Here is a 26,125-nt window from a genome sequence, read left to right as displayed (position 1 = left end):
CTCCAGCTGTTTGTCTGCCTCACTGATGTCTGACTCTGAAGGCAGCTGATAACTGGCATATGGCTCTGGCCCCCTCTCTGCCTCCAACACAGAACCCTCATCAGAGCCTTCCCCAGACTCCAGGACTGACCCATGTTCCTCCTGGTCCTCCCCAACCTCCTCACTGTCTGAATCTGCTGCCAGCTCCGCTGGCCACTGGCAGGCCACAACAACCACGCCTGTGTACACATGAAGCTGCATTTGTGAAAGTGGTGCACAAGTGTGAAACCCTTTCCTCTTCCACACACCCCCAAGCACCATCTCCTCCACTGGCCTGCCATGTCAGAAAGGTTGGGGACCGCTGATCTAGTCCAATCCTCTATAAGGGGCAGGAAAACTACCCATGGGATGCTGTAGTGCAGCCTTTTCTCCAAAGCACTGGGGAACCCCATCACATCCACAGGGAGAGAGTTTACTCTGGTAGAGATATTACCAAAGTTTTTAATTGTATATAAATGATAATCAAGGGCATAGAAATAACAAGAGTCTGTAGAAACTTCAGAAGCTTTGTGAAAAGACAAATGGCATGATGGAATACAGTTGTCTTCCCCGATTGCAGAATGGGGCAACTTGCTCTGGCTTCTTGCCTGTTGTGGCCAGCCAGCAGCCAGGGTAGCTGGTGCAGATTCAGACAGTGAGGAGGTTGGGGAGGAACATGGGCCAGTCCTGGAGTCTGGAGAAGGCTCTGGTCAGTGCTCTGCATTGGAGGAAAATATGGGGCCAGGGCTGTCCGACATTTATCAGCTACCTTCGGAGTCGGAGATCAGTGGGGCAGAAGAGCAGCTGGAGCCTGATCCCGATGTGCGCAGAGCTACCAGGAGAAGGGAACAGTTAAGGAACAAGGGCCGACTCATGAGTAAAGGCACAAGTGGACGGTGAATGGCCCCTCCTATAGGGAATAGGAGCGAAAGGGGAGGGGAGTTTTCGGGAGATAATTAGTCCGCTTACTGTATTTTTCGGACTATAAGACGCACCAGTGTATAAGACACACCAAGATTTCGAAGAGGTAAATAAGAAGAAAAAGTGTTTGCCTTCCCTCAGCCCCCAGCAGCACTCTGCAGGGCTTCAGCAGAGCTGGGGCAAGGCAAAAATATCCCTGTTTTTGCAAAAACGGACAAAAACGGGCTGTTTTTTTGCAAAAAATGAGGCTTTTTTGCCTTTTCCCTTCCCTTTTCACCCCTTTTTTGCAAAAGTGGGATGCAGGGGTGGGGCTTCGGGAGGCCAATAATGACTGTGTTCAGTGTATAAGACACACCAACATTTCCATGCTCTTTTAGGTGGGGGAAAAGGTGTACCTTATACTCTGAAAAATACGGTAATTAGTGTGAAGGTTTGTTCATGACTCTCAGAGACTCCTTGCCAAGTATTTTCTTATACAGCATTGCGTTTGGAAGATATCGGCCTGGCAGCACTCCAAGCCTGATAAGGTCTGTGGCTGTAAATTCATCCTTGAAAGACTTTGCCGGGACTTTGCTGAATGTGAATGAGAGGAATTCACATTAACTTAATAAAAAGGGGTTTTGTCGGGACAAGGAGTCTGCTTGGTGATTTTGTGAAGGTTAGGTCAGAACATTGCCATGGCCATTTAGCCATAGCTGACTTGCCACGGCCAACTTACCATGGCTTATTCAACGTGGCCAACTATCTATGGGACAACTCACCGTGGCCAACTGGCCACAGGACAATTCTCCATGGGACAATTTGATACAGGATAACTATAACTCAAGAGAGAGTCAAGTAGAGTTGCAACTCACCCCAGACTTGAGGACTTCTAGCTTGAGAAGGTTCAAACGTGAAGCAAGACGAGTCCCACTGCAATTCTTTAGTCCCTCTCTTGAGTTATCCTGCATTGAATTGTCCCATGGTGAGTTGGCCACAGTGAGTTATACACTATGAGAAGGTCAGGGTGAGTCAGGTAAAGTGAGTGGTCCTAGACCTGATGACTGGGAGACTAAGGGAGGTTAATATCAAGAGGGGAATCTTCCAACGAAATTCACTAGCACAACTATTTTTATCAGTGCATTGATTCCTCTGTCAACACTATTGAACTAGTCTTGCTCATGGTTATTAAACATCATTTACATGGATGTGTTGAAGCTGTATGGAAAAGCACCCTTACCATCAGCATGGAAAAGATAGTGACCTTTGAAGATGCTTTATGGAAATGACATCAAAAGTCTGGTTGAGGAAGAGCACTACAAATACCTGGGCATCCATCAAGCTGACAACATCAAGCACACTGAAGTCAAGAAGAAGATTAGAGGTGAATACATCATGAGAGAGTGAAGAAGATCTTATAGTCCAAACTCAGTGGAGGAAATATTATCAAGGCAATTTACACCTGGAAAATTCCAGTCATTAGGTACACAAATGGAATAGTGGACTGGATTTAAGCAGAACTAAAAGTCCTGGGTAGGAAGACCAGAAAAATAATGACAGTGAATCATGCCTGTCACTCAATTCAGCAATGTTGACAGACCCTACTTACCAAAGGAAATAGGTGGGCGTGGAATGTTGCAAGTACATCAGACAGTTGAAGAAGAAAAAAGGGCATTGGAAGAATATCTGAAGGACAGTGAAGAAGATGCATCATAAACCACGAAGGCTTACTGAATACCAGAGAGACCGAACTGGTGTACAAGAAAGACCGAACGAAGAACAGAAAGAAGATGTGGCAATGCAAAATATTTAATATGGCCAGTACTAGTAGGCAAAGTAGATAACAAGATCTGATAATGGCTAAAATAGGAAAGTTGAAGAAAGAGGCAAAGGGACTTGATTTTGACTGCCCTAGACCAAGCCTTATGACTAAATACATTCATGGCTGAAAAACTGCATCCAGTTTTGGTCACCATGTTAGAAAAAAGTTATTGAGATGTTGGGAAAAGTGCAGAGAAGAGCAACTAGGATGATAAAAGGCCTGGAGACTAAAACATACGAAGAATGACTGCAAGAACATGGCTAGTCTAGTGGAAAAAAAGGACCAGGGGTGACATGATAGCAATATTCCAGTATTTAAGAGGTTGCTAGAAAGAAGAGGAAGTCAACTTATTTTCCAAAGCACCCAGAGGGCAGGACAAGAAACAATGGATGGAAGCTAATCAAGGAAAGGAGCAACCTGAAATTAAGAAGCAACCTGAAATTCCTAACAGTGAGGATAATTAACTAGTGGAACAGCTTGCCTTCAGAAGCTGTGGGTGCTCCATCACTGGAGGTTTTTAAGAAGAGACTGGACAGCCACTTGTCTGAATAGTATAGGGTTTCCTGCTTGAGCAGGGGGTTGGACTAGAAGACCCCCAGGGGCCCTTCCAGCTGTATCCTGAATGATAAGAATTGAGTAGATAGCAACAGACAGCAAAATCTGTCTGTCCTAAAACACTGAAAAAAACAGTGGATCACTTAGTTAGCTGCTGCAGGAAGATAGCACAAAGTGATTACAAACAAATGGACTAACAAAGTAGCAATCTTGATGCATTGGAAAAATGCAAGAAATACCATTTGCCTGAAAGCAAGAACTGATGGGATTACAAAACAGACAAGTAATAGAAAATGTAGAAACTAAAGTACTCTTGGACTTTGGGATTCAAACTAGACAATCAACTGCCATGTAACACCCCAGACTTAACAATTGTTGATTAAAAAAGACCAAAAAGTCTGGATAGTAGATGTTGCAGTATCCGGAGATAGCAGAAAAGAAGATAAAGTACTGGAGAAAAATCACAAAATATGAAGACCAAATGGAAGTAGAATAACAATGGCAAAAAAAGCAAAGATAGTACTGATTGTAATAAGCACCTTGGGTGCAATTCCAAAAACATCTGGAGCAGCACTTGAACATCATCAACATTGATAAAATTACTGCTAGTCAATTGTAAAATTGTGGCTTTACTTGAAACAGCTTACATCCTGCAACAATATCTTTAGTATTGTTCAGCAATAATATCTACAACAACATCTGCCTAACCAAGGTCCTTGAGTAGTGCAGTATGCAATGGATAGGCAAACATTCCAAATTGAATCTAAACATCTGGCTGATAGTGTGACCAACCATAGTATATTAAATTTGTTTACTGCCTGACTCTCAAAAAATCTGAGTTATACTTATGCCATTTTTGTTTTGGAAACCCTGGCTACTAGAGCCATGGTGGTTAGAATGCAATATTGCAGGAACCTCTTCTCACTGCCAGGAGTTCGATCCTGACCAGCTCAAAGTTGACTCAGCCTTCCATCCTTTAGGGCTGGGTCAAATGAGAACACAGGATGCTGACATTGTAAACTGCTTAGGGAAGGCTGTAGAGCACTACGAAGTGATATATAAGTCTAACTGCTACTGCTGCTTTTGCTATCTGGCACCTTCAGTTTTACAACTTTGCCAATTATTTATACACATCATTTTGACATGTTTACTGCTCATGGTATCTTTTTATTACTGGATCTCATTTTATATAATATTAGATTTAACTTTCCAGTATTCTGAACGTCATTCTATTTATTTATATCCTATAATTCAGTCCTCCAGGTATTGTAAGAAATTATGATCTTCGTTTTAATGCAACAAAATAGAATAATATAAAAGCACGCAAATACAATAATAAAGACATACAATAATTAACATAAGTATGTAAGCCTGGCCACACTGGAATGAGCCAAAGCCCATTGTAGTCCACAGTGGTCAGATATATGCCGCTAGGACAGTGTTGGTGAACTTTTTCGGCACTGATTGCCGAAACAGCAGCACGCGTGTGCAGAGAAGCACCAGAAACTGGTAGAGCAGCTCCTTGGTGCGTAAGCACATGCAGGGAAGCTGAGCTTCCAGTGTCTGGTGTGCGCATGCACGCCCGTCACCTGGTCTTCCAGTTTCTGGCGTGCATGTGCGTGCAAAGATCAGCTGGCTGGTGCGCAAGCATGCACGAGAAACAAGCAGCTTAGCTTGCCACATGCATGCGCACCAGGGTGCTGCTCTTCCAGTTTCCAGCACTCTTGTGCATGCGAAGACCAGCTGGCCATCACAGCTCTAGTGCATTCACAAGGAACAAGAGAAGACAGATACCCTTTCTGCTTTTGTTCCATGGCTACTGGTATTTGGAGCAGGCTGTTCCAAACTTTGAATTGAATCCTTGAGAGACCAGTCCTTCATAGACTTAACAGGATAACAGTGTTGGGAGGGACTTTGGAGATCTTCTAGTCTAACCCTCTGCTCAAGGCAGGAGACCCTACACCATCTTAGTCAAATGCCTGTCCATTTACTTCCTGAAAACCTCCAGTGTTGGAGCATTCACAACTTCTGGTAGCAAGTTGTTCTGTCAGAAAATTTCTCCTTAGTTCTCGGTTTGTTCTCTCCTTGATTAGTTTCCACCCATTGCTTCTTGTCCTTCTTTCAGGTGCTTTAGAGAATAGATTGAGACATAAACACCCTCTTCTTTGTGACAGCCCCTCAAATATTAGAAGATGCCACCATGCCATCCCAAGCCCCTCTCCTCGCCAGACTAGACACGATTTCTCCATTCCTTTCTCCTCTTAAGTCCACCCGTCAGAAGCCATCGCCTTGTTTTGTAGCAATAAATACCACAAGTTAATGATCCATTAAGTAGGTCAGTGGCAGTATCATGAGCTTTCAAGGTCTGAGGTGAGTTCAACCCTTTTGTTTAGCATTACGGCGCAGTCTCTGCATGAGTTATCTGTACATGAAATACAGCACAGCCATTTCCTTAACAACAAAAATAAAGGGATGACTAGAACCTTCCTGGCCTATTAGTGACGGCTTGCAAGACACCCATGCTTACTGGGGAATTATCAAAATATAAGACTGAGGCAATTTCTAACAATATGCGCTGGTTTCTTGTTTAACCTTTCCAAAATACCAGATGGGTTGAAACTTATTGAGCCTCCGTTACAGCCCCTGTTTTGCCTGCAGAAAATCCCAGCCTGAATTTCTTTGCCTGGATACCTTGGAGGGCATTGAGGTTGGTGAACAAGGAGAGGAAGGTCCCCTTTCTACCATCTTCCCTCCATCACACCAGACTCAGAAGATTCATTTGGGTCTTTCCTTAAAACCAAGGTCAGACATTTTAAATATAAAGATATCATTTTGAGCAGGTATTGCATGCCAGAGAAATAGTAATGTTGTCTTAGACCAGAATATACCATCTTTGGGGTATGCAAGGAACTGGAGCGCCCAGAAAAAGAGGCCCAAGGGCAGAAGTATAGAAGGAAAAGGAGGATATCTTACCTTCTGTGATGTTCAGATGGACTGCTCCATGACCAAGTTGTGCTATCGCCAGCAAACTCACCACAAGGAGAAGCAGCATCTGAGGATAAGAGGAAAGGAAATGTCCATACAAAGATTACACAACAGGACTTAACACAACAGAATTACAGAATTGGAAAGGACCTTCTAGTCTGAACCCCCTACTCAAGCAGGAGACCCTACCCCAGGGGTGTCAAACTCGATTTCATTGAGGGCCACATCAGGGTTGTGTTTGATCTTGGGGGACCAGAGTGGGCATGGGCAGGGTTTCAAAACTCACTTAACAAATTTCTTACTTCGCAACATATTTTGGCCTCAACTGTGGTCGTAGGTTGGCTTTAAAACAGAAAGAACTGCGACGAATCAAGAAATGCAACAGATGATTTTAATCAAATTGAAAGGAGGCATTCTTGTACTCCAAGTACATTAAGTACATATGGGCAGGAATAAACACCTTTTCAGAATGCTTTATACAGCAACAGGTCGAAACTGCCAAATTCTGCAGGGTTCTAGGAGCGTGTGGCCAGCAAAGAGATTATTTGATCCTGAACATGCACAATGGGAATAATTCTGAATGGTGGGTGACCCATACGGGACCGAAAAAGGCTGATTTTATTTCCCAGAAAGGAATATATAGAAATAAAATAATCCCTCAGATGAACAGAGTTCTTGTTCATGTGAGGCTTTAGAGGCTAAAATTAGTATTCTAAAATGGATTTGGAAATTAATAGGAAGCCACGCAACTGATAAAAGAATTTGGTTTGAATGTCACACAGCAATTGCAATTGCAAAAGTTCTGGCCACCAGCTCCTGCTCTACCTGCAAATTTTAAATCATCTTCCAGGGAGCTCTGTATAAAAGGACACTGTAGTCATCAACCCTGCATCCTACCCAATAAATGAGTTTTACTTTAACATGAAGTGGCCTAAATTGGTTATAAAACCATGCCTAGCCATTGGCACTAACTGCACGTCCTCTGAGCATGCTGAATTTAAAAGGTACGCATTGCATAAATGACTTCATAAATGAAGTGCTGTAAAAGGATTTTCCAGATCAGCAGTATGGGTTTCTTCCTGAGCCCAAGTTTTAACCTGTTCATTGTTTCAGCCATTTTCCTACGATGAAATGATGAAAAACAGAGCTCCCATGGAGCAGAAATGCAGGAATTAGGAAGGGGGAATGTTTAATCAATTTAATATTTAAAAAACTTAAAAGCTTTGATAAAAGATAGATTTATATAGTTCTAGCCCCATACCGGTGGGACTGAAGGAATGCAGTATCTTAGACACTGAGCTTGTTGATCAGAAAGATTTGAAAGGCAGTTTGAATCTCTAGTGCCAGGTAACGGAGTGAGTTCCCATTACCTGTCCCAGCTTCTGCCAACCTAGCAGTTCGAAAGCATGTAAAAATGCAATTAGAAAAAATAGGAACCACCTTTGGTGGGAAGGTAACAGTGTTCCGTGCGCCTTTGGTGTTTAGTCATGCCAGCCACATGACCATGGAGACATCTTCGGACAGCACTGGCTCTTTGTTGAAACAGAGATGAGCACCGCCCCCTAGAGTCAGGAATGACTACCACATATGTGCAAGGGGAACCTTTACCTTTGCCCAGTACTGGGCCACATTAATGGCAGAGATATATCTGACTAGCAAGTTATTCTGTGCGCAAATCGGTCCCGGAGAGCACTGTAAAAGATGGATAGTTGTTGAACAGTGCCTCATGTGAATATCCTCGTGCTTGAGGAGAAACCCCCATTTCCCCATGTAATCTTTAGTTCTAACTAGGCCAATGTTTAAATATCTCCAGATTGTCCACTCCTCCTCCACACCTCCAGGCAGCTCCGCAAGCAGTTCTATCCAATTATGAAGAGGTTTTACTTGAGATTTCCATCTTTTTTTTTAATCATTCCTTTTGGGGTATAGTAACAATCTCCTCAGCCCACTGATGACATCTCAGTCCACAGCTCCAGACAATTTCTCTAGGTTGTTCCATGTAAAAGTTTAAAAAAATGGGGGCAAGAGAGAATCTTGAGTAGCCTCTCAGACCCATTATAAAAGTTGGAAGCATTCACTTTAGATTTTAGATTAACAGAGTTGGAAGGGGCCTTGTAGGTCATCTAGTCCAACCCCACCAGCCAAGCAGGAGACCCTACACCATTTCCAACAAATGGTAGTCCAGTCTCTTCCTGAAAGCCTCCAGCGATTAAGCTCCCACAACTTCTGAAGGCAAAGTTGTTCCATTGGTTGATTGTTCTCACTGTCAGAAAATTTCTCCTTATTTCTACGTTGAATCTATCCTTGTTCAGTTTCCACCCATTATTCCTAGTCTGGCCTTCAGATGCCTTGGAAAATAGCTTGATCTTTTCCTCTCTGTGGCAGCCCCCCAAATATTGGAGCACTGCTATTACGTCTCCCCTGGTCCTTCTCTTCACTAGACTAGCCATGCCCAGTTCCTGCAACCGTTCATTGCATGTTTTAGCCTCCAGGACCCTAATCATCCAGGTTGCTCTTCTCTTTCTGAGTGTGTGCCCACCCATGAAGAATTTAAGTCACCCTGACCCCAATACTCCAAGTCCCATTCCAGAGGAAGCATTCAAGAATCACCGAGAGGTCCTGAAAACCTACAGACTTGTATTTTCTCAGTCCCCAAGGTAATCAGGATAGCTTCCATCCCAAAATTCCAGCAAGGAAAAAGAGCAGAAGGGATTTAAATAATTTGTGTCCTCCAGAACTCTTGGGAATTGTCAAGATGTCACCTACTCTGAAACTCAAGAATTTTGTGAGAGAAACTGGATGATCAGTCTTGAAAACAGAAGACCTACGTTGGCTTCTTCAGCAGTTGAATCACCCTTCAAACACATTTCTTCTCCGATCAACATATTGTGAGCCCAGTCCTGACAGATTTCATTAGTGAGGAAAGACAAAGATCTGGAGCCTGAGCAGTCAATCTTTTCATCTTCAAAGGCTTCCAGCTGGTGGGACAGGGCTTCATTTGGTTTCATCTGCAGAGACATGCATTCATAATGTCATGCTAGGGAAATGCTAATCAGCTGCCTAGCAGTACCAGGATGTAGAAGCCAATGGCAGCCTCTGAGGTGCGTCATGCTGGCAACCATCAAGTGCCATATGAGCAGGGGTGGGATTCAAAACTTTTTACTACCGGCTCTGTGGGCTTGGTGGGCGTGGCTTGGTGGGTGTGGCAGGGGAAGGATACTGCAAAATCCCCCTTTCCTCCCAATCAGCTGGGACTCGGGAGGCAGAGAATAGATGGGGGTGGGGCCAGTAAGAGGTGATATTTACCAGTTCTCCAAACTACTCAAAATTTCCACTACTGGTTCTCCAGAACTGGTCAGAACCTGCTGAATACCACCTCTGCATATGAGGCCCATGATCTGCCTATATGAAGAGTGGGTAACTATGGCAACTTTAAGATCTGTGGACTTCAACTCCCAGAATTTCTTAGTCAGCCAGGAATTCTGGGAGTTAACGCCCACAGGTTGTAGATTTATCATAGTTCCAAAACCCCTGGCTCAGTGGTGAAATTCAATTTTTTTTACTACCGGTTTTGTGGGGGTGGCTTGGTGGGCATGGCAGGGGAAGGATACTGCAAAATCCCCATTTCCCTCCCACTCTGAAACCAGCCAGAGGTGGTATTTGCTGATTCTCCAAACTACTCAAAATTTCCGGTTCTCCAGAACCTGTCAGAACCTGCTGAATTTCACCCCTGCCCTGGCTTATATCAATCTAGAGATCAGAGGGATACTGCTGTTCTTAAGTGGCAATAGCAATAGCACTTAGACTTGGCACTTACAGCCCTCTCTAAGCAATTTACAGAGTCAGCGTATTTCCCCCAACAATCTGCGTCGTCATTTTACCAACCTTGGAAGGATGGAAGACTGAGACAACCTTGAGCCGGTCAGGATCGAACTGCCAAACTGCTGGCAGTTCGAATCTCATTGGCTCATGATTGACTCAGCCAAACTGCTGGCAATCGGCAGTCAGCACAATTACCCTGCAGTACTGCATACTAGAGGGACGCAGTGACTCAGAGGCTAAGACACTGAGCTTATTGATCAGAAGGTCAGCAGTTCAGCGATTTGAATCCCTAGCGCCGTGTAACGGAGTGAGCTCCTGTTATTTGTCCCAGCTTCTGCCAACCTAGCAGTTCGAAAGCATGTACAACATGCAAGTAGAAAAATAGGGACCATTTTTGGTGGGAAGGTAACAGCGTTCCATGTGCCTTCACCGTTTAGTCATGCCGGCCACATGACCATGGAGACGTCTTCAGACTGTGCTGGCTCTTCGGCTTAGAAACAGAGATGAGCACTGCCCCCTAGAGCTGGAAAAGACTAGCACACATATATGGGGAAACCTTTACCTTACTGCATTCTAACCACTGTGCCATCACAGTTCGAGTAACTTGTTAGTACAGTACAGTATATATAAAACAAGGCTAGTTCCAAGCCTATACTTCCATCTGAATTTGGCCAAATCAAGGCATCCTTGTCAAAGCATGTATGAACATTTCTACTGGCAAAATAACGCAAACATTTTTTCACAATAAATTCTTATGGCTTCCACATACTGAATCTGTAGTGCCACACACTCCTTTCCCATCTTGTAACTATGATTTTACTTTGATGGTATTTTCATTTAGTACCAGGAATATTTATCTTTGAAAATTTTAATGACACCCACCTATCTTATTCTGTAAGCCATGCAGAGTTGCTTCAAAATGAGATGGGTAGCAAATTAATTTAATAAATGAATAAAAATTAAATAAATACAAAGCACTGTCTCTTCTTATACAAGCTTGTACAATTCCACCCCATTTTATTTGTCTGTCATCTGTCTATCAATCATCCCCATCCATCCATCCATCCATCCATCCATCCATCCATCCATCCATCCATCCATCTATCTATCTATCTATCTATCTATCTTATGTATCACATTTTTGAACTTCCAGTGATGGAGTCATCCACAACTTCTGAAGGCAAGCCATTCCAAATGGTTGATTGTCCTCACTGTTAGGAAATTTCTCCTTAGTTCTGGGTTGATTCTCTCCTTGATTATATCTATCTATCTATCACTTTTTTCAGTGCTGTTGTAACTTCAAATGGTCACTAAATGAATGGTTGTAAGTGGAGTACTACCTATAGTGGGATGAAAATTTGAGATAAATAAAGGTTATCTATCTATCATCTATCTGTCTGTCTGTGTCTGTTTGTCTACCATATCTACTGTACCTACCTACCTTCCTGCCTGCCTGCCTACCTACTTATCCACCTACCTACCTACCTACCTACCTACCTACCTACCTACTTACCTACCTAATCTATCATTTACAGTATCATCTATGTATCACAGTTTAGAACCACCCATTTCCCTCAGCTGTTTCATTATTTGGTGCACACAATTCCCTCAGCTGTTGCTGGCACTGCTCTTTGCCTTTAATCTAAATTGTAAACATTATTTTCTTATAATTAATACTTGACTACCTAATTTGGATCATATCCCCAAATCCTTCAAAATGCAATTTCTCGCCTCCCCAGTGCATTTCTCTAAGTGAAAAAAAATCTGTCATAATTTAAAGAAATCTATATTGTATAATAAATGTATTTTGGACAGGATGCATGTTTAGTCCTATATGTATCTGAGTGTGTTTGTGCTTAATGTTCTCATTTGTTTTGTTACAATCCCAACACTTGGGGCTGTAAGTCTTATGCTTTCAAATATCCACAGAGGTGATATACCACCCCAGTGCCACTTAGAAATAGCTTCCCCCTATATATATATTTAGCTTTTTTTTAAAAAAAAACTTGCATTCTAAAAAATATCCCCATCTATAGATTGGATGACTTCTAGAGAGTCCCTTGTGAAAGCAAGAAAACTCACCACATACGAGGGATCTAATCCAGCAGAGCTTTGTTTATTCTTTTAATGTTCTTAATGGATAGAAAACCCCTTTTGGAGACAAATGGACAAGGGTCTTTTATTGTTGTAGAACAGGAGTGTCAAACTTGATTTCATTGAGGGCCATATCAGGGTTGTGTTTGACCTTGGGAGGTTGGGCTGGGCATGGCCAGCTCAATATCACTTGTGTTGGGGGCGCCTGGCGTGGCCCAAGTGCTCTGCAGTGGTACAATTCAGCCGGTTGTCTATCTGCTGTGTCACATCCTGTTTTTGATGCTCTGTGCATGCGCAGAATGTCCTCCGCTCGTGCTCACATTTGCGAACCGGTAGCAAAAGTAAGTTGATTTCACCCCTGGTGCTCTGCCAGCGAAAACAGGCCCCCAAGCTCCATTTTTGGCTGCGACGGCCTCCTGCAACCCTCTGCCAACGAAAACAGAGTTCCGTTTTTGCTGGCAGAGGCACCGCAGGCTGGTCCTTCACTGTTTCCAGGGTGGCCCCATGGCAGTGGTGGGTTCCGGATCCTGTTGCAACCTGTACGCTGCAACAGGGCCCGGCGTCCACCACGTGAATGCACGCAGTGCACCTATGCATACTTACTGCACGCAATGCTCCAGCTGTTCGGCGGAGCATCACGCAGGTGCCATACGCTCTGTGCGTATGCACGAAAGCCCCGATCGGCTCAAATAGTGGTAAGGAGAGCGGGCGGGAAGGTGGAACGGTACCTGGTGCTCCCAGCAGCACTGGTACGTCTATACCAGGATGTACCGGTCGTATCCTACCACTGCCCCATGGGCCAGATGTAAGGACCTCACAGGCTGGATCCAGCTCACAGGCCTTGAGTTTGACACCCCTGTTGTAGAAGATAGGTGGGCAATATTGTCACCTTGACCTTCCAAACCTCTTTCTCTCTCTTGCCTGTGCTAAAACCCACCGGTTTATTTCACGTTTCCCAAATGTTTTAGGAGAAGAAGACATCTCCAAATGCTGATCCTGAGCCTTGGTCTGCCCAGACACGGACTATTTATATATCAGCCAATCAAGAACACAAAAGGAGAAGCAGAGAGAATCACAATGGGGTGGCCACACGGACCATCTGTTGGTAGAAAATTCAGGAGTAAAACACAGTTTTCCGTCCACCACACAAAATCTGCCCCTTCCTTGCCACAGTTCTTATGATGCTGTATTCAGGGAAGCAGCCCAAAGGCACAAGCGGGGCGAGGATGGCGCAGATATGTTATTTTGCTATAAAACCCAGCCTGGAGATGAAGAAGAAAAAGGGGAACCCTTTCGTCAGAGGGAGAGACGGTGTATGGCTGCCCTCGTGTGGTTGTTTCATCAAGAGCTGCAATCATTAGGAGATGCCCTTGCTGCATCCTCCCAGTTATGGGTACCAGCAAAGGATCTAAGGGAGGTAATTCTCCCTCGGATGCTACAAACCCTTCCTGTCGCCATTTCCACCTAAAGAGAGAGCTAATGTTTTGGGGTTTTTTTTAGAAATAGGGGTAGAAAGTAAAACACTTGTTCTCTCTTGTATAAGGAAACCTTTCTCCCGCTTAAGTGTTTTTAAGCCAGTGAGAGGACAGTCCTCACATTGTTTGATACACTCACTGCCTGCAGGAGGATCACTCTTAAAATCTTCCCTGATGGGACATGCCTCTCTTAGAAGGCAACAGTGCTAGAAAATTGGAACCTTTGGTACAACAACGGAAAGGGGAAGGGGAAAGAAAGGAAAGAAAAAGAAGTGGAGGGGAAGGGAGGGGAGGAAGAGGATGGGGGAGAGGAGAGGGCAGGAAAAAGGAGAAAGGAGGGTGAAAGGAGAAAGAGGAAAGGGGAAAGGAAAGGAAAAGGGAGGGGAGGGGAGAGGAAGAGAGAGGGGAGGGAGAGGAGAGGGTAGGAAAAAGGAGAAAGAAAGGAAAAAGAGGAAAGGAGAGAGGAGGAAGAGGGAGGGGGAAGAGGAAGAGGAGAGGGAGAGGGCAGGAAAAAGGAAAAAAGGAGAAAAGAGAGGAAAGGAGAGGAGAGGAAAGGGGAAAGGAAAGGAGAGGGGAGGGGAAGGAAGAAAGGAAGAGGGAGGAGAGGAACAAGAGAGGATGGGAAAAGGAGAAAGGATAGGAAAGGAAAGGGGAAAGAATCAGGAAAGAAAAAGGAAGAAAAGGAAAGAGAAAAAGAAAAAAAGAAAAGAATGAAATGTTCCACAGATCCTACTTTAAAAAAAAAAAAGGATTTCCATGAAATTATAGTATCAGGTTGGTCATATCTAGGCTACAATATCTGGACAACTCCCTAGTTGTTAAACAAACAGGCAGCATTCCTTTGGCACTATCTTGTAGTCATCCAAATATTTTGTGGCCCAGAAAATCTAAATTAATATGTGATTTAAATGTAAGCTCTTCTGCTTCTAGGTAAATTCCATCACTGTTACACAAATGTCATAAAGTTGCATGTTGGATGACACTCTGAACTACAACAAGTATAAAAGGTAATACAGTACACCTATTTTGTGAGAGCGGGGTGTATAACCATCCTGCAAAATACAGAGTTGAGGCATGTATGAGTTCTACAGCAATACTTCCTAAGCCAGGGTAAATTACCCCAAATTGGGTAAATGTTTTTTCTTTGGGGAACAAACACATACCCATTATCCTTCAAAGCAAGGACATTTATATATATATATTCGTAGATTTTCACGGGTGTAAGTGCGCTGGTCTTGTTGTATTCGGGTCTTTTCCCATGTAAAATTGAGATTGTCTCGGCAATGTTTCGGCAAGGTCTCACTCGCCATCCTGATATATTGCACAAGCACAAAGCCGAAGGCACCAGCCTGAAGATGCCGAGTGGGACCTCGTAGAAACATTGCCAAGATATGCTCAATATATGTGTAATATATATATGGAAAGGGTTTGGGAATCAACTATTCCAAACCAGAACCTAATATTAAAGAATAAAATTAAACAAATTTCATTATGACAAGAGTCTAAGCTATAAGCTGTAAAAGACAGAAATGTCATCCTTAGCATAAATGATACAATCATGATAGAAGGAAATAAAACAGAGATCCTGGAGAAATTTTTATGGGAAGAGTTGGATAGATAGGTGTGAGCCTAAACAGGATTAGAGTTGCAGAGAAAAACATTCGAGAGAGAAAAATATTCCTAATGGGGAGCAATTTCATTTTAATCACCTCCTTCCTTTGTGATGGCACAATATAGGCACCCCGCTCAAATATTCCAGTATTTGAGGGGCTGTTACAAAGAGGAGGGGGTCAATTTATTTTCCAAAGCACCAGAAGGCAGGACAAGAAACAATGGATGGAAACTGATCAAGGAGAGAAGCAACCTGGAATTGAGGAGAACCTTCCTAATAGTGAGGACAATTAACCAGTGCAACAACCTGCCTCCAGAAATTGTGGGTGCTTCATCACTGGAGGTTTTTAAGAAGAGACTGGACAGCCACTTGTCTGAAATGATATAGGGCAGTGATGGCGAATCTTTTTTGGCTCGCGTGCCAAAAGCGGGGGGAGTGCAGGGGGGGCGTGTGCAGGCGTGCCACATCCATAATGCAATGTGCGACCCCAGCATGCATGCGTGCATGACCAGTGCTCCCCCCCCATTTTTTTGCATGCTTTTTTCGCCCTCCCAGGCTCCAGAGGCTTTATAGGAGCCTGGGGAGGGCAAAAACAGCCTCCCCCACCCTCAGAGGCCCTCCTGAGACTTCAGGGGCTTCCCTTAAGCCTCCGGAGCGCAAAAAACTGGTGCAAACCGGAAGTTCAGGAACAGACTTCCGGTTTGCCCGTAGACCCGGTTTTAGCTCTCCGGAGCCTTCAGGGGCCTTCCGGAGGCTTCCCTGAAGGCTCTGGAGGGCAAAAAACGACCCTACAAGCAAACCGGAAGTCACTTCCTATTTGTTCGTAGGGACGTTTTTCATCCTCTGTAGCCTTCAAGGAAGCCTCCGGAAGGTCCCTGAATGCTCCAGAGGACTGGATTGGTTGAGGTTTTTTTTGTGGTCTTTCATTTAGAGAGCTTGTAAAATGTAATAAACTTAAAGTAATGGTGCAAAAAGTGGACTGGTCGCCCAGAAAGCGATGTAAAATAGTATTATTAAGTAAATAAGGCTACAGTTATAAAGAAATTAGAAGAAAAAAATGGTGGAAACTTAACCAAATATAGCATTTCTATTTTTTTGAAGAGGTATAAGGAGACTCAATCACACTGGTAAAGGCAGGAAAAGATGCACAAGAGCAAGTGATGATAGAAGAATTAAGAAACTGTGCCTACTTGGTGGAAAAAAACCATATAGGTGTATACAACATGAAATGGCGCAACGCAATGTGAAGTTGAGTCCAAGGACTGTTCAGCACAGACTGCAGGAATTTGGCCTAAAATCTAGAATTCCACGAAAAAAGCCACCTTTATTCAACACAGGTTGAAAAGACTAAACTGGGCTAAAACCCATGTTACCTGGACAGAGGAACCATGGGACAGTGTTATTTGGAGTGATGAGATTTCTTGGTCTCATCTGTTTGGTTGTGATGGCATAGAAATACACTTAAAAACTTTTCCCAAAAGATTTCCACAATTTCCACTATTGTAATGTCCCCAGGTGATTTCCCAATGCAGTGAGCCCTGCTATTAGATGGGTAGAGGGCTAATCCTATCATGTCCTGGGGGCCATGTCTTAATCCCATCACTCTGCAGGGAGCTGCTTTGTCTTTAAAAATATGTTTTTCCTTTTCTCTTCCAGGGAAATATAATATTCTGCCTTTTTAATATTTCCTAGAATATTTCTCCTAAGAGGGGTGGGTGTTAACTTTCTTCAGCTTATTAGAAAAGGATATGTGAAATCATCCAATATGATTTATACAAAGAATCCCCATGCTGTGCTAACATGGGAGAATCTGACTATATAATCACAATTAAGGAGCATTAAATTTCACCTCTTTAAACGTGACCATGAAGGAGAAGAAGGTACAATGGAAGGTAGTGTAGGAGATGATCAGGCTGAGCCGGAGGGAGGGGTCAAATGCGTCATAAACCATGAGTCCCTGCGCTCCCACAAGACCTAAGTCCAGTCCACCTTGAATGCTTTCTTAATTCCCGCTCATTTCCCTTGATGGTTAGTAGTTCAGATTCTTGCAGAGCAGCTGTCCCCAACATTTCCGGCATAGTAGCCTGGCACAGGGAGGGCAGAGAGGATAAATCTGTTGAGTGGTAGGGCACATACAAGCGCCCACCACTCCATTTATGTGAGTGGAGTTGCGTGCACATGTACAGTTGCCCACTGCTTGCATGGTCCGGTTCTAAACAGGCTGTGGCCTGGTAGTGGGCCGTGGCCTGTGGATTGGGATCCCCCCATGCAGAGAGCTCAAGCTTGCAATAAATTTGAATTGCCTAAATCTCTTGATTTCCCGGGCGCTTGACAGATGACCTGCCACAGCGCCTTCTTGTGAAACTACTGTATTTTTCGGAGTATACGATGCTCCGAAGTATAAGACCCACCTAGATTTTAGAGAGGAAAACAAGGGAAATGCTACATTCTATAGTTTTCCCTCTGGTCCGTTGACTAGGGGGCGCTGTCCTCGCTCCTGATTGGTTACCTGTTTGACAGCCGGCATATATAAAGAGCTGTCAAATGGGGCTCAGTTGTTGTCGGTTAGCTGAGGCGTGCGTATTGTGAAGTGCTGCGTTTGGCAACCTGTTAACATTAAAACTGTTAGTATTTTGAAGACCTGGATCGCCTCCGTATGTCCGCCCGCGTTCTCCCTAGCTAGAAGATTGGCGACGAGGATGGGATGCTGAGGTGGAGCCCAGGCAGAGCTGATAAGAGTCACTATCACAAAGCTGAGTCACGAGAGCTGAATTCCCTCAGAGGAATCACTCAATGAGAGGTTTAGTGAAGTCACAAAACCTACGAGGACTGCGGTCTGATTATCAACTGAGCCAACAAGCTACCTCAGAATGGCTTCAATGAACACCTCAGCAGTTTTTAAAGGGGCCACAGAAACTTGGGACTCATATATTTCCCGATTTGAATGTTTTTAAGAAGCCAAGGACTACACCGGGCTATCTGAAAACCAAAAAAAGTCCTGTTTTCTAAATTTGTGTGGCACAGAGATGTTTAATATTGCAGGGACGCTAGTGGCTTCCCAATCCATACACACTGTTTCATGGGATGTATTAATGGCGAAACTAAGGAATCATTACGCTCCAACGCCATCCCGCACAACTCGCCGGCATGCCTTTCATAGGAGAAGCCAGCATGAGGGAGAAACAATTAATGAGTATGTGGCTGCTTTAAGGGCCGCTGCTTTACATTGTAATTTCAGAGATTTAGATGATGTCCTTCTGGACCAAATTGTTGGTAGTGTGCGAGACCTTCATATACAGCGCCACCTCCTGGCCAAACCTGAATTAGATCTACAGACTGTGCTAGACGAGGCCAGAGCAATGGAACTGTCAACGCACTTGACAGAAGAAATTCAAAGATCTTCCAAGCCTCAATTCGCGGGAAAACCGCTTGACGTGCATTATGAAGATGTCAGCTCTGAAGAGTTGGTTACTGAGGATGACGAGGTCCACCGGTTGAAGGCGGAGCAGGCCAGAGGTCGGCAGAGTAAGCCCCCAATTGCCACCAATAATTGCCCTGGGTGCGGAGGTAAACACGATAGAGCGGAGTGCCGTTTTAAAAACACAATCTGCCTCCGTTGTGGGAAACGCGGCCATTTAGCCAAGGTGTGCAGGGCAGCTGCTCCTTACACTAGTGCTTTAGAGGGCACCTCACCCAGCCCTAGCCAATATTACAGAAAGCCCTCCAAATTCACGAAGGGCTCTACTCTGAGGAAAAGAGAATCCTGTTTCTCTGTCAATGAGGGCAGAGAGGAGACTGAAGTTGATCAGATTACCTATAGTCCGAGGGGAAACATTTTTATAACAGTCAAATTGGAGGGGCAGTCCTGCCCTATGGAGGTGGACACAGGATCCGCTGTCTCCATAGTTTCTTGGACAACTGCTAAAAGGTTCATGCCTAATTTGGTCGAGACAAGGTTGAGACCATGACTGTTAAACCTAAGGGATTTCCAGGGGAATCCCATTCTGGTTTTAGGCAAATGTTTTTGTAGGGTGCAGTTTAAACAGTTTTGCAGGAAGTTACCTTTAATTATAGTTAAAGGACCACGACCAAGCCTATTAGGGTTGGAGGGGTTTTTGAAGTCGTCAGGTTGAGGGTGACTGGAATTGACCAGATCCAATGTAATTCATATCTAGATATGTTGACTAAAGAGTTTCCAGAAGTTTTTGGGGAAGGGTTAGGTAGGTACACTGGCACCCCATTTTGTTTAATCTAGATCCCCAGGTTCCTCCGCGGCGTCTTAAGCCGCGCAGAGTGCCTTTCGCGTTAAAACCTAAGGTTGACGCAGAAATAGATAAGTTACTGGCTCAAGGGGTACTAGAACCTATTGATCACGCCCATTGGGAAATGCCTATTGTGACCTCTGTTAAGAGTGATGGGTCTGTATGCATATGCGCTGACTTTAAGTGCACTTTGAACAGGGCGTTGCAACAGAGTGCATTCCCTGTCCCTGTGTTGCAGCATTCGCTGCATTCTCTGGGGCAGGGGACTATTTTCGCTAAATTGGACCTAGCACAGGCATATCAGCAGTTGCCTGTAGATGAGGCAACTGCTGAGGCCCAGACTATTGTCACACATAGGGGCGCATTCAAGTACAACCAACTCCAGTTTGGAGTCAGTGTGGCTCCTGGACTTTTTCAAAATCTCATGGAGAGATTATTGCAGGGCATACCAGGCATCGTCCCTTATTTCGACAACGTCCTGGTATCGGCACGGTCCCTAGCTGACCTACTGTCCCGTCTCCATACGGTACTTCACTGGTTGAAGTACCGTATGGAGATGTCGGCTTGAAGTTAAAGACAACCAAATGCCAGATTGCGGTGCCTCAGGTTGAATTTCTGGGATTTTTAGTGGATGTGAAGGGAATCCATCCTACCCCTGACAAAGTGCAAGCTATACAACAAGCTCCGACGCCATCCACTAAAGCTGAGCTGCAAGCTTTTCTAGGGCTCTTAACTTTTTATAACATTTTCCTTCCGCATAAGGCATCGCTGGTAGAGCCCCTACACCGTTTACTAGATCGATCAGCAAAGTGGATGTGGGGAAAGCAGGAAGCCGCGGCTTTTCAAGCTGTAAAAAATCTCCTCACTTCCAGCAGCATCGTCCTGCAATACGATGAGTCTCTACCTTTAGTGCTGGCATGTGATGCTTCCCCTTATGGGGTTTCCACAGTCCTGAGCCACAGAATGCCATCAGGACTAGAAGCTCCAGTTGCATTTTTCTCTCGCACTCTCTCCTCTGCAGAAAGGAATTATAGCCAACTCGATCGCGTGGCAGGAGTGAAACATTTTCACGCCTATCTTTACGGCCGCCATTTCCATTTAGTGACTGACCACAAACCGTTATTAGGCATCATTGCTGGGGACAGACAAATTCCTCAAATTCTGTCACCACGTTTCACCAGATGGACTGTTTTCCTGGCAGCATATAACTATACATTACATTACAAGCCAGGAAAACATATTTGCTATGCCGATGCTTTGAGCAGATGCCCGTTGCCCATCGCAGTTGAGGACCCAGCGCCAGCCTCCACAGTTTTGCTAATTGATGACATGCAGCTGCCAATTACCGTGGCTGATGTAGCTAAACACACTGCCCGGGACAAACTGCTATCTAAGGTATTGGGGTGGATGACAAGAGGTCGGCCGACGGGTCCGCTCAGCACCGAATTACACCCATTTGCACTCCGTCAAAACGAACTTTCATCTCAACAAGGATACCTCCTATGGGGCAACAGGGTGGTCATTCCGGCCTCTGTTCGAGACTCTGTGCTAACCACGTTACACAAGGGCCATTCAGGCATAGTCAAGATGAAATCCCTGGGCCGAAGGTATGCCTGGTGGCCTGGCATGGACCAGGACATAACACAGTGGGTTTCTGATTGCCCCCCTTGCCAAGAGTCCCGGCCGGCATTTCCCAGGGTCCCGATCCAAAACTGAGAACAGCCAAGGGCTCCTTGGTCCCGGGTACATATGGACTTAGCTGGCCTTTTAAAGGCCAGACTTTCCTTGTAATTGTCGATGCATTTTCAAAATGGGTCGAAGTAAGTTTAATGCCTACAGCCACAGCGCTGGACGTTATCTGAGTATTAAGGCGGTTGTTTGCTACCCATGGGTTGCCTGACTTGCTTGTGTCTGATAATGGGCCCCAATTTACAGCCTCCCTAATGGCCACTTTCTTTGCCCGCTTGGGGATCCGCTATGCTTTTGTAGCCCCTTTCAACCCTGCGGCGAATGGCTTGGCGGAACGAGTGGTCCACACAACCAAGGAGGCTTTAGCGAGGTTTGGCCCCATAAACTGGCAGGAGAACATTGACAAATACTTATTGTGGCAGCATGCCACCCCATGCACCACAACCAACAAAAGCCCAGCTGAGTTGTTAATGGGCAGACGAATAAAAATCACTTTGCATCGCCTCCACCCAGAGTATGCCCCTGAAAGGCCCTTGGACTCTCATAGCAAGCTTAGGGGATTCACCTTGGAAGCACCAGTCTATGTCAGAAATTATACTGGCCATCCCCTATGGTTGCCGGGCATAGTTAAACAAATCACAGGGCCGTGCTCTTACATAGTAGAGATAGAGGATGGAAGGGTTTGGAAATGCCATATTAATCAATTAAGGGCTAGGCAAGTTACCCCAAATATGGCGGTGCAGCAACCATGCCAGCTAAGCTTGCATAATGACCCCAGCCAAGACTAGCGAACAGAATTTACGATCTCGCTCTTCTTCCCCCGAGAGGTTTGATGCTACCATAGGGAATCCAACCATGGCCTTACCTGCTCTTCCCAGGGACATTCCAGCGTTGCCGAACTCCGAGGTGTAGAAGGGATCGTCGGAAAACAAGATGGCGCAGTCTCAGACTGAATCCAGAAGCTCCAATGAGCCAACTACCGACTACAGCTGCCGAAAGCACACTGAGAAGGTCAGGGCGGGTCCGGTGCCGCCCTGGCTACTTGGAAAATTACGCATGCCCATTCTAGGTGTGAAGGACTGCTACGTTCTATAGTTTTCCCTCTGGTCTGTTGACTAGGGGACGCTGTCCTTGCTCCTGATTGGTTACCTGTTTGACAGCCGGCATATATAAAGAGTTGTCAAACAGGGCTCAGCTGTTGGCAGTTAGCTTAGGCGCACGTATTGCGAAGTGCCGCATTTGGCAACCTTTTAGCACTAAAACTGTTAGCATTTTGAAGTCCTGGCTCGCCTCCGTTTGTCGGCCCGCGTTCTCCCTAGCTAGAACAGGAAAAATATCTCCCTCTGCCTCTAAGCAATTTGCCTCCTTGCAACAAACAGACAATATACACTGTTTGTAGTGTTATATTTCAGACTATACTTGTACAGATGCTGCTAAAATTGATGTGCTTTCTGGAAGTATAGTTATTCTCTGCTATTTAAAAGAATAGCACTTTTTAAAACAATAGCAGGGGGCCTCTTCAAATCAAACATTTATTTTAAAAAGCTTCTTCACTTTGTTAAGTTGTCTAGAATAATAATAAAGCAGTCTTTAAAAAAATAAGTCTAATAATTTAAACATTCTATAGGCATTTATAGTTGTTGACTTACCTCCTTGCAGCAAACAGCCTGATTAGCACAAGAAAAAAAAAATCTGCCTCCCAGCAATTTGCCATGTGGAGCAAATAGCAAGTTTCACTTTCAATTTATCCCTATCATCAGCTGTTACAGGCTGCACCGATTGCTATATCTTATTGAAGCCTCCGCAAACCCTGTTTGCTGCAAAGAGATAAATTGCTGGGGGGCAGAGGCCAAAGGGTGGGTGGGTGGGGCTACATTCAGTGTATAAGACGCACCCAAATTTTCACCCTCTTTTAGGGGGGAGGGTGCGTCTTATACTTCAAAAAATATAGTAAGTCATGGGTTGTCTATGGAGATTCTCAGTCATCCAGGTCATGGTTGTCCCAAAGGTGCTTTTTTCAAGAAGCAACTGGACTTTCTGGCATTTCTTTGAAGACATTTCAAGAAGCTGAAGAAGCTTCTTGGGTGAGAAGCAAAACCTCTTCAAAGAAAAACCAGTTGCCTCTTGAAAAAAGCTCCTTTGGGATAAGTCATGGGGTGTTGTTGTGTATTTATTAGATACATATTTGAAGGCAGCAGGTGTGCAATAAGATGGACAGGCAACAAATAAAGACTGTTTCATTGTGACACCATCAACCAATGAGGACCTAACAATAGCCAGCAAGAAGAGGTTGGCTGAAGTCCGAGTTTTGACTTTCCAGCCATCTTTTTTTTCTCAGTTTGCCTGCGCTGCAGCAAGTTACCAGCAGAGGGCAGGAGACTCTTACAATTATGCTCAGCCTGCATCCATGTCCCTGGCTGCATGGTTTTCTAGCTTTTCTGCAAATATTTAAAAAATATTTAGTTTTACAGTATTTTCTTCAGATGGAATAACAAACAACTAACCCATCAAAAGGAGCTCAGCATGCGCCAAGAAAAGAGCCAATTCAAGAGCAAAACAAAGAAAACCCTGTCAAAGTAAGCAAATGAACTTGGTTAAAGTATTTTGCCAAGATTGAATATGATGCAGCTCATTTCATTGCAGGCTTTAGGCAATTGCAGAAAAAACTTCACACATTCATCCTTGGGTTTTTTTTGCAACTGGAGATGAAAGAAAAGCAGCACTGTAGCTGGCGCGAAAGGGCTGAAAGGATGACATGGAAGACATCTAAATCCAAACCACTGTAATATTCAAAGGCAGCATTTCTAACTGGGCTGCAAAATGCACAAGCAAGGGCTGCTGTGGGATCAGGGCCAGTATTGACGGTTTGTCACATCATATTCTAAAGACAGAGCAACGTGTGGTGTGATGGAAGCTGCAGGTGTTTTTATGTGCATCACATCTGTGGCACAAATAAAACACGGGTGAAGCTGGGTTTGGCACTGTCAACAGCCACCACCTTGGTCTTGTTTCCCATAATCCCAGATTTCTCCACACAGGGTTACAATTGGAATGCTGAGCTTAATTCAAAGTGGGCAATTTAGTGCTTCTAGACACAAATGCGTCCTCTAAACACCTTGCTTGGTACTCTTATTCTCAGATCTATGTGATTTTTTTAGCAGTGGTTAGAATGCAGAACTGCAGGCTACTTCCGCTGACTGCCGGCTGCCAACAATTCAGCAGTTTGAGTCTCACCAGGCTCAAGGTTGACTCAGCCTTCCATCCTTCCGAGGTGGGTAAAAAACCAGATTGTTGGGGGAAATAGGCTGACTGTAAAATGCTTAGAGAGGTCTGGAAAGCACTGTGAAGCGGTATATAAGTCTAAGTGTTATTGTTATTGCTATTTTTTTTCTCTGGATCATGTAAATACCTTGGGGAGAGGGGAGAGGCCTGGTGGGTGTGGCCAGCTCGATGTCACTCATGTCGGTGGTGCCTGTAGTGGCTCGAGCTCCAGAGCTCCATTTTCGCTGGCAGAGGATTACAGGAGGCCGTCGCAGCCAAAAACGGAGCTCAGGAGCCCGTTTTCACTGGCGAAGCACTCAAGTCACTATAGGTGCCACCAACACAAGTACATCGAGCTGGCCATGCCCACCCTGGCCACGCCCACTGTCCCCCCCAAGGTAAATTCCAATCCTGATGCAGCCCTCAATGAAATCAAGTCTGACACCTCTGCTCTAGAAAGAGTGCAGGGAAGAGCAACAAAGATGATTAGGGGACTGGAGACTAAAACATATGAAGAACGGTTGCAGGAACTGGATATGTCTAGTTTAATGAAAAGAAGGACTAGGGGAGACGTGATAGCAGTCTTCCAATATCTCAGGGGTTACCACAAAGAAGAGGGAGTCAAACTATTCTCCAAGGCATCTGAGGGTAGAACAAGAAGCAATGGGTGGAAACTAATCAAAGAGAGAAGCAACCTAGAACTAAGGAGGAATTTCCTGACAATTAGAATAATTAATCAGTGGAACAACATGCCTCCAGAGGTTGTGAATGCCCCAACACTGGAAGTTTTTAAAGAAGGGACTGAACAGTCATTTGTCTGAAGTGGTGCAGAGTTCCTGCCTAAGCAGGGGGTTGGAGTAGAAGACCTCCAAGGTCCCTTCCAACTCTGCTATTCTATTCTATTCTATTCCATTCTATTCTCTCTCCGTCTCTCTGTATGTATGTATATATACACAGATATACATACACGCACATGCACACACACACACACACACACACACACATTATCTGCCTGCCTATCTGCCTGCCTGCCTGCCTGCCTGCCTATCTGCCTGCCTATCTATCTATCTATCTATCTATCTATCTATCTGGATTTGGGTGTAATCAGGTGGTCCTCATTTAGAAACCAGAATCAGGATCAGCAACTCGATTGCTAAGCAAAATGGTCGCTAAGTGCAACTGCAACTGCAACTGCGCTTAATTAATTGACCTTAATTCGTCTTTCTTTACCATTTATATTGATATTGTTATCTGGTTGCTTATTTGTATCCTATGACTGTCATTAAGTGTTGTACCTTATGATTCTTGATGAATGTATCTTATTCTCCTTATGTACACTGAGAGCCTAGGCACCAAAGACAAATTCCTTGTGTATCCAATCACACTTGGCCAATAAAGAATTCTATTCTATTCTGTTCTGTTCTGTTCTATTCTGTTCCATTTTGAACATTGCTAAATGAGAGGCTAAATGAGGATTACTTGAATGTATGTACACAGATATAGCTTGCATGCTGCAGGGAAAGCTGTTTCCTTGTTCATCTATAGCAATAGCAATGCCTCTGGGTCCCCAGTTCCTGCTTTTGTGGTTTAGATATGCTTCTGTTAGCAACTCATGTTGAGTTGTTATGAT

The 26,125-nt window shown here is 44.5% G+C and overlaps 1 protein-coding gene across 1 annotated transcript in view; it reads right to left on the bottom strand.

Moving 5' to 3' along the window:
* GABBR1 (gamma-aminobutyric acid type B receptor subunit 1) overlaps positions 1 to 26,125 on the bottom strand; it is a 208,009-nt gene that overhangs the window by 90,660 nt on the left and 91,224 nt on the right. Inside the window, exon 3 of the mRNA XM_032208492.1 lies at positions 6,269 to 6,347. Within this exon, the coding sequence (XP_032064383.1) occupies positions 6,269 to 6,347 (79 nt within the window). The remainder of the gene's footprint in view (positions 1 to 6,268; positions 6,348 to 26,125) is intronic.

This window comes from Thamnophis elegans, chromosome 2 (assembly GCF_009769535.1).
Source record: "Thamnophis elegans isolate rThaEle1 chromosome 2, rThaEle1.pri, whole genome shotgun sequence".
NCBI lineage: Eukaryota > Metazoa > Chordata > Lepidosauria > Squamata > Colubridae > Thamnophis > Thamnophis elegans.
The sequence above is the reverse complement of the archived record's forward strand: the minus strand, read 5'-3'. Positions and strand labels throughout refer to the sequence as shown.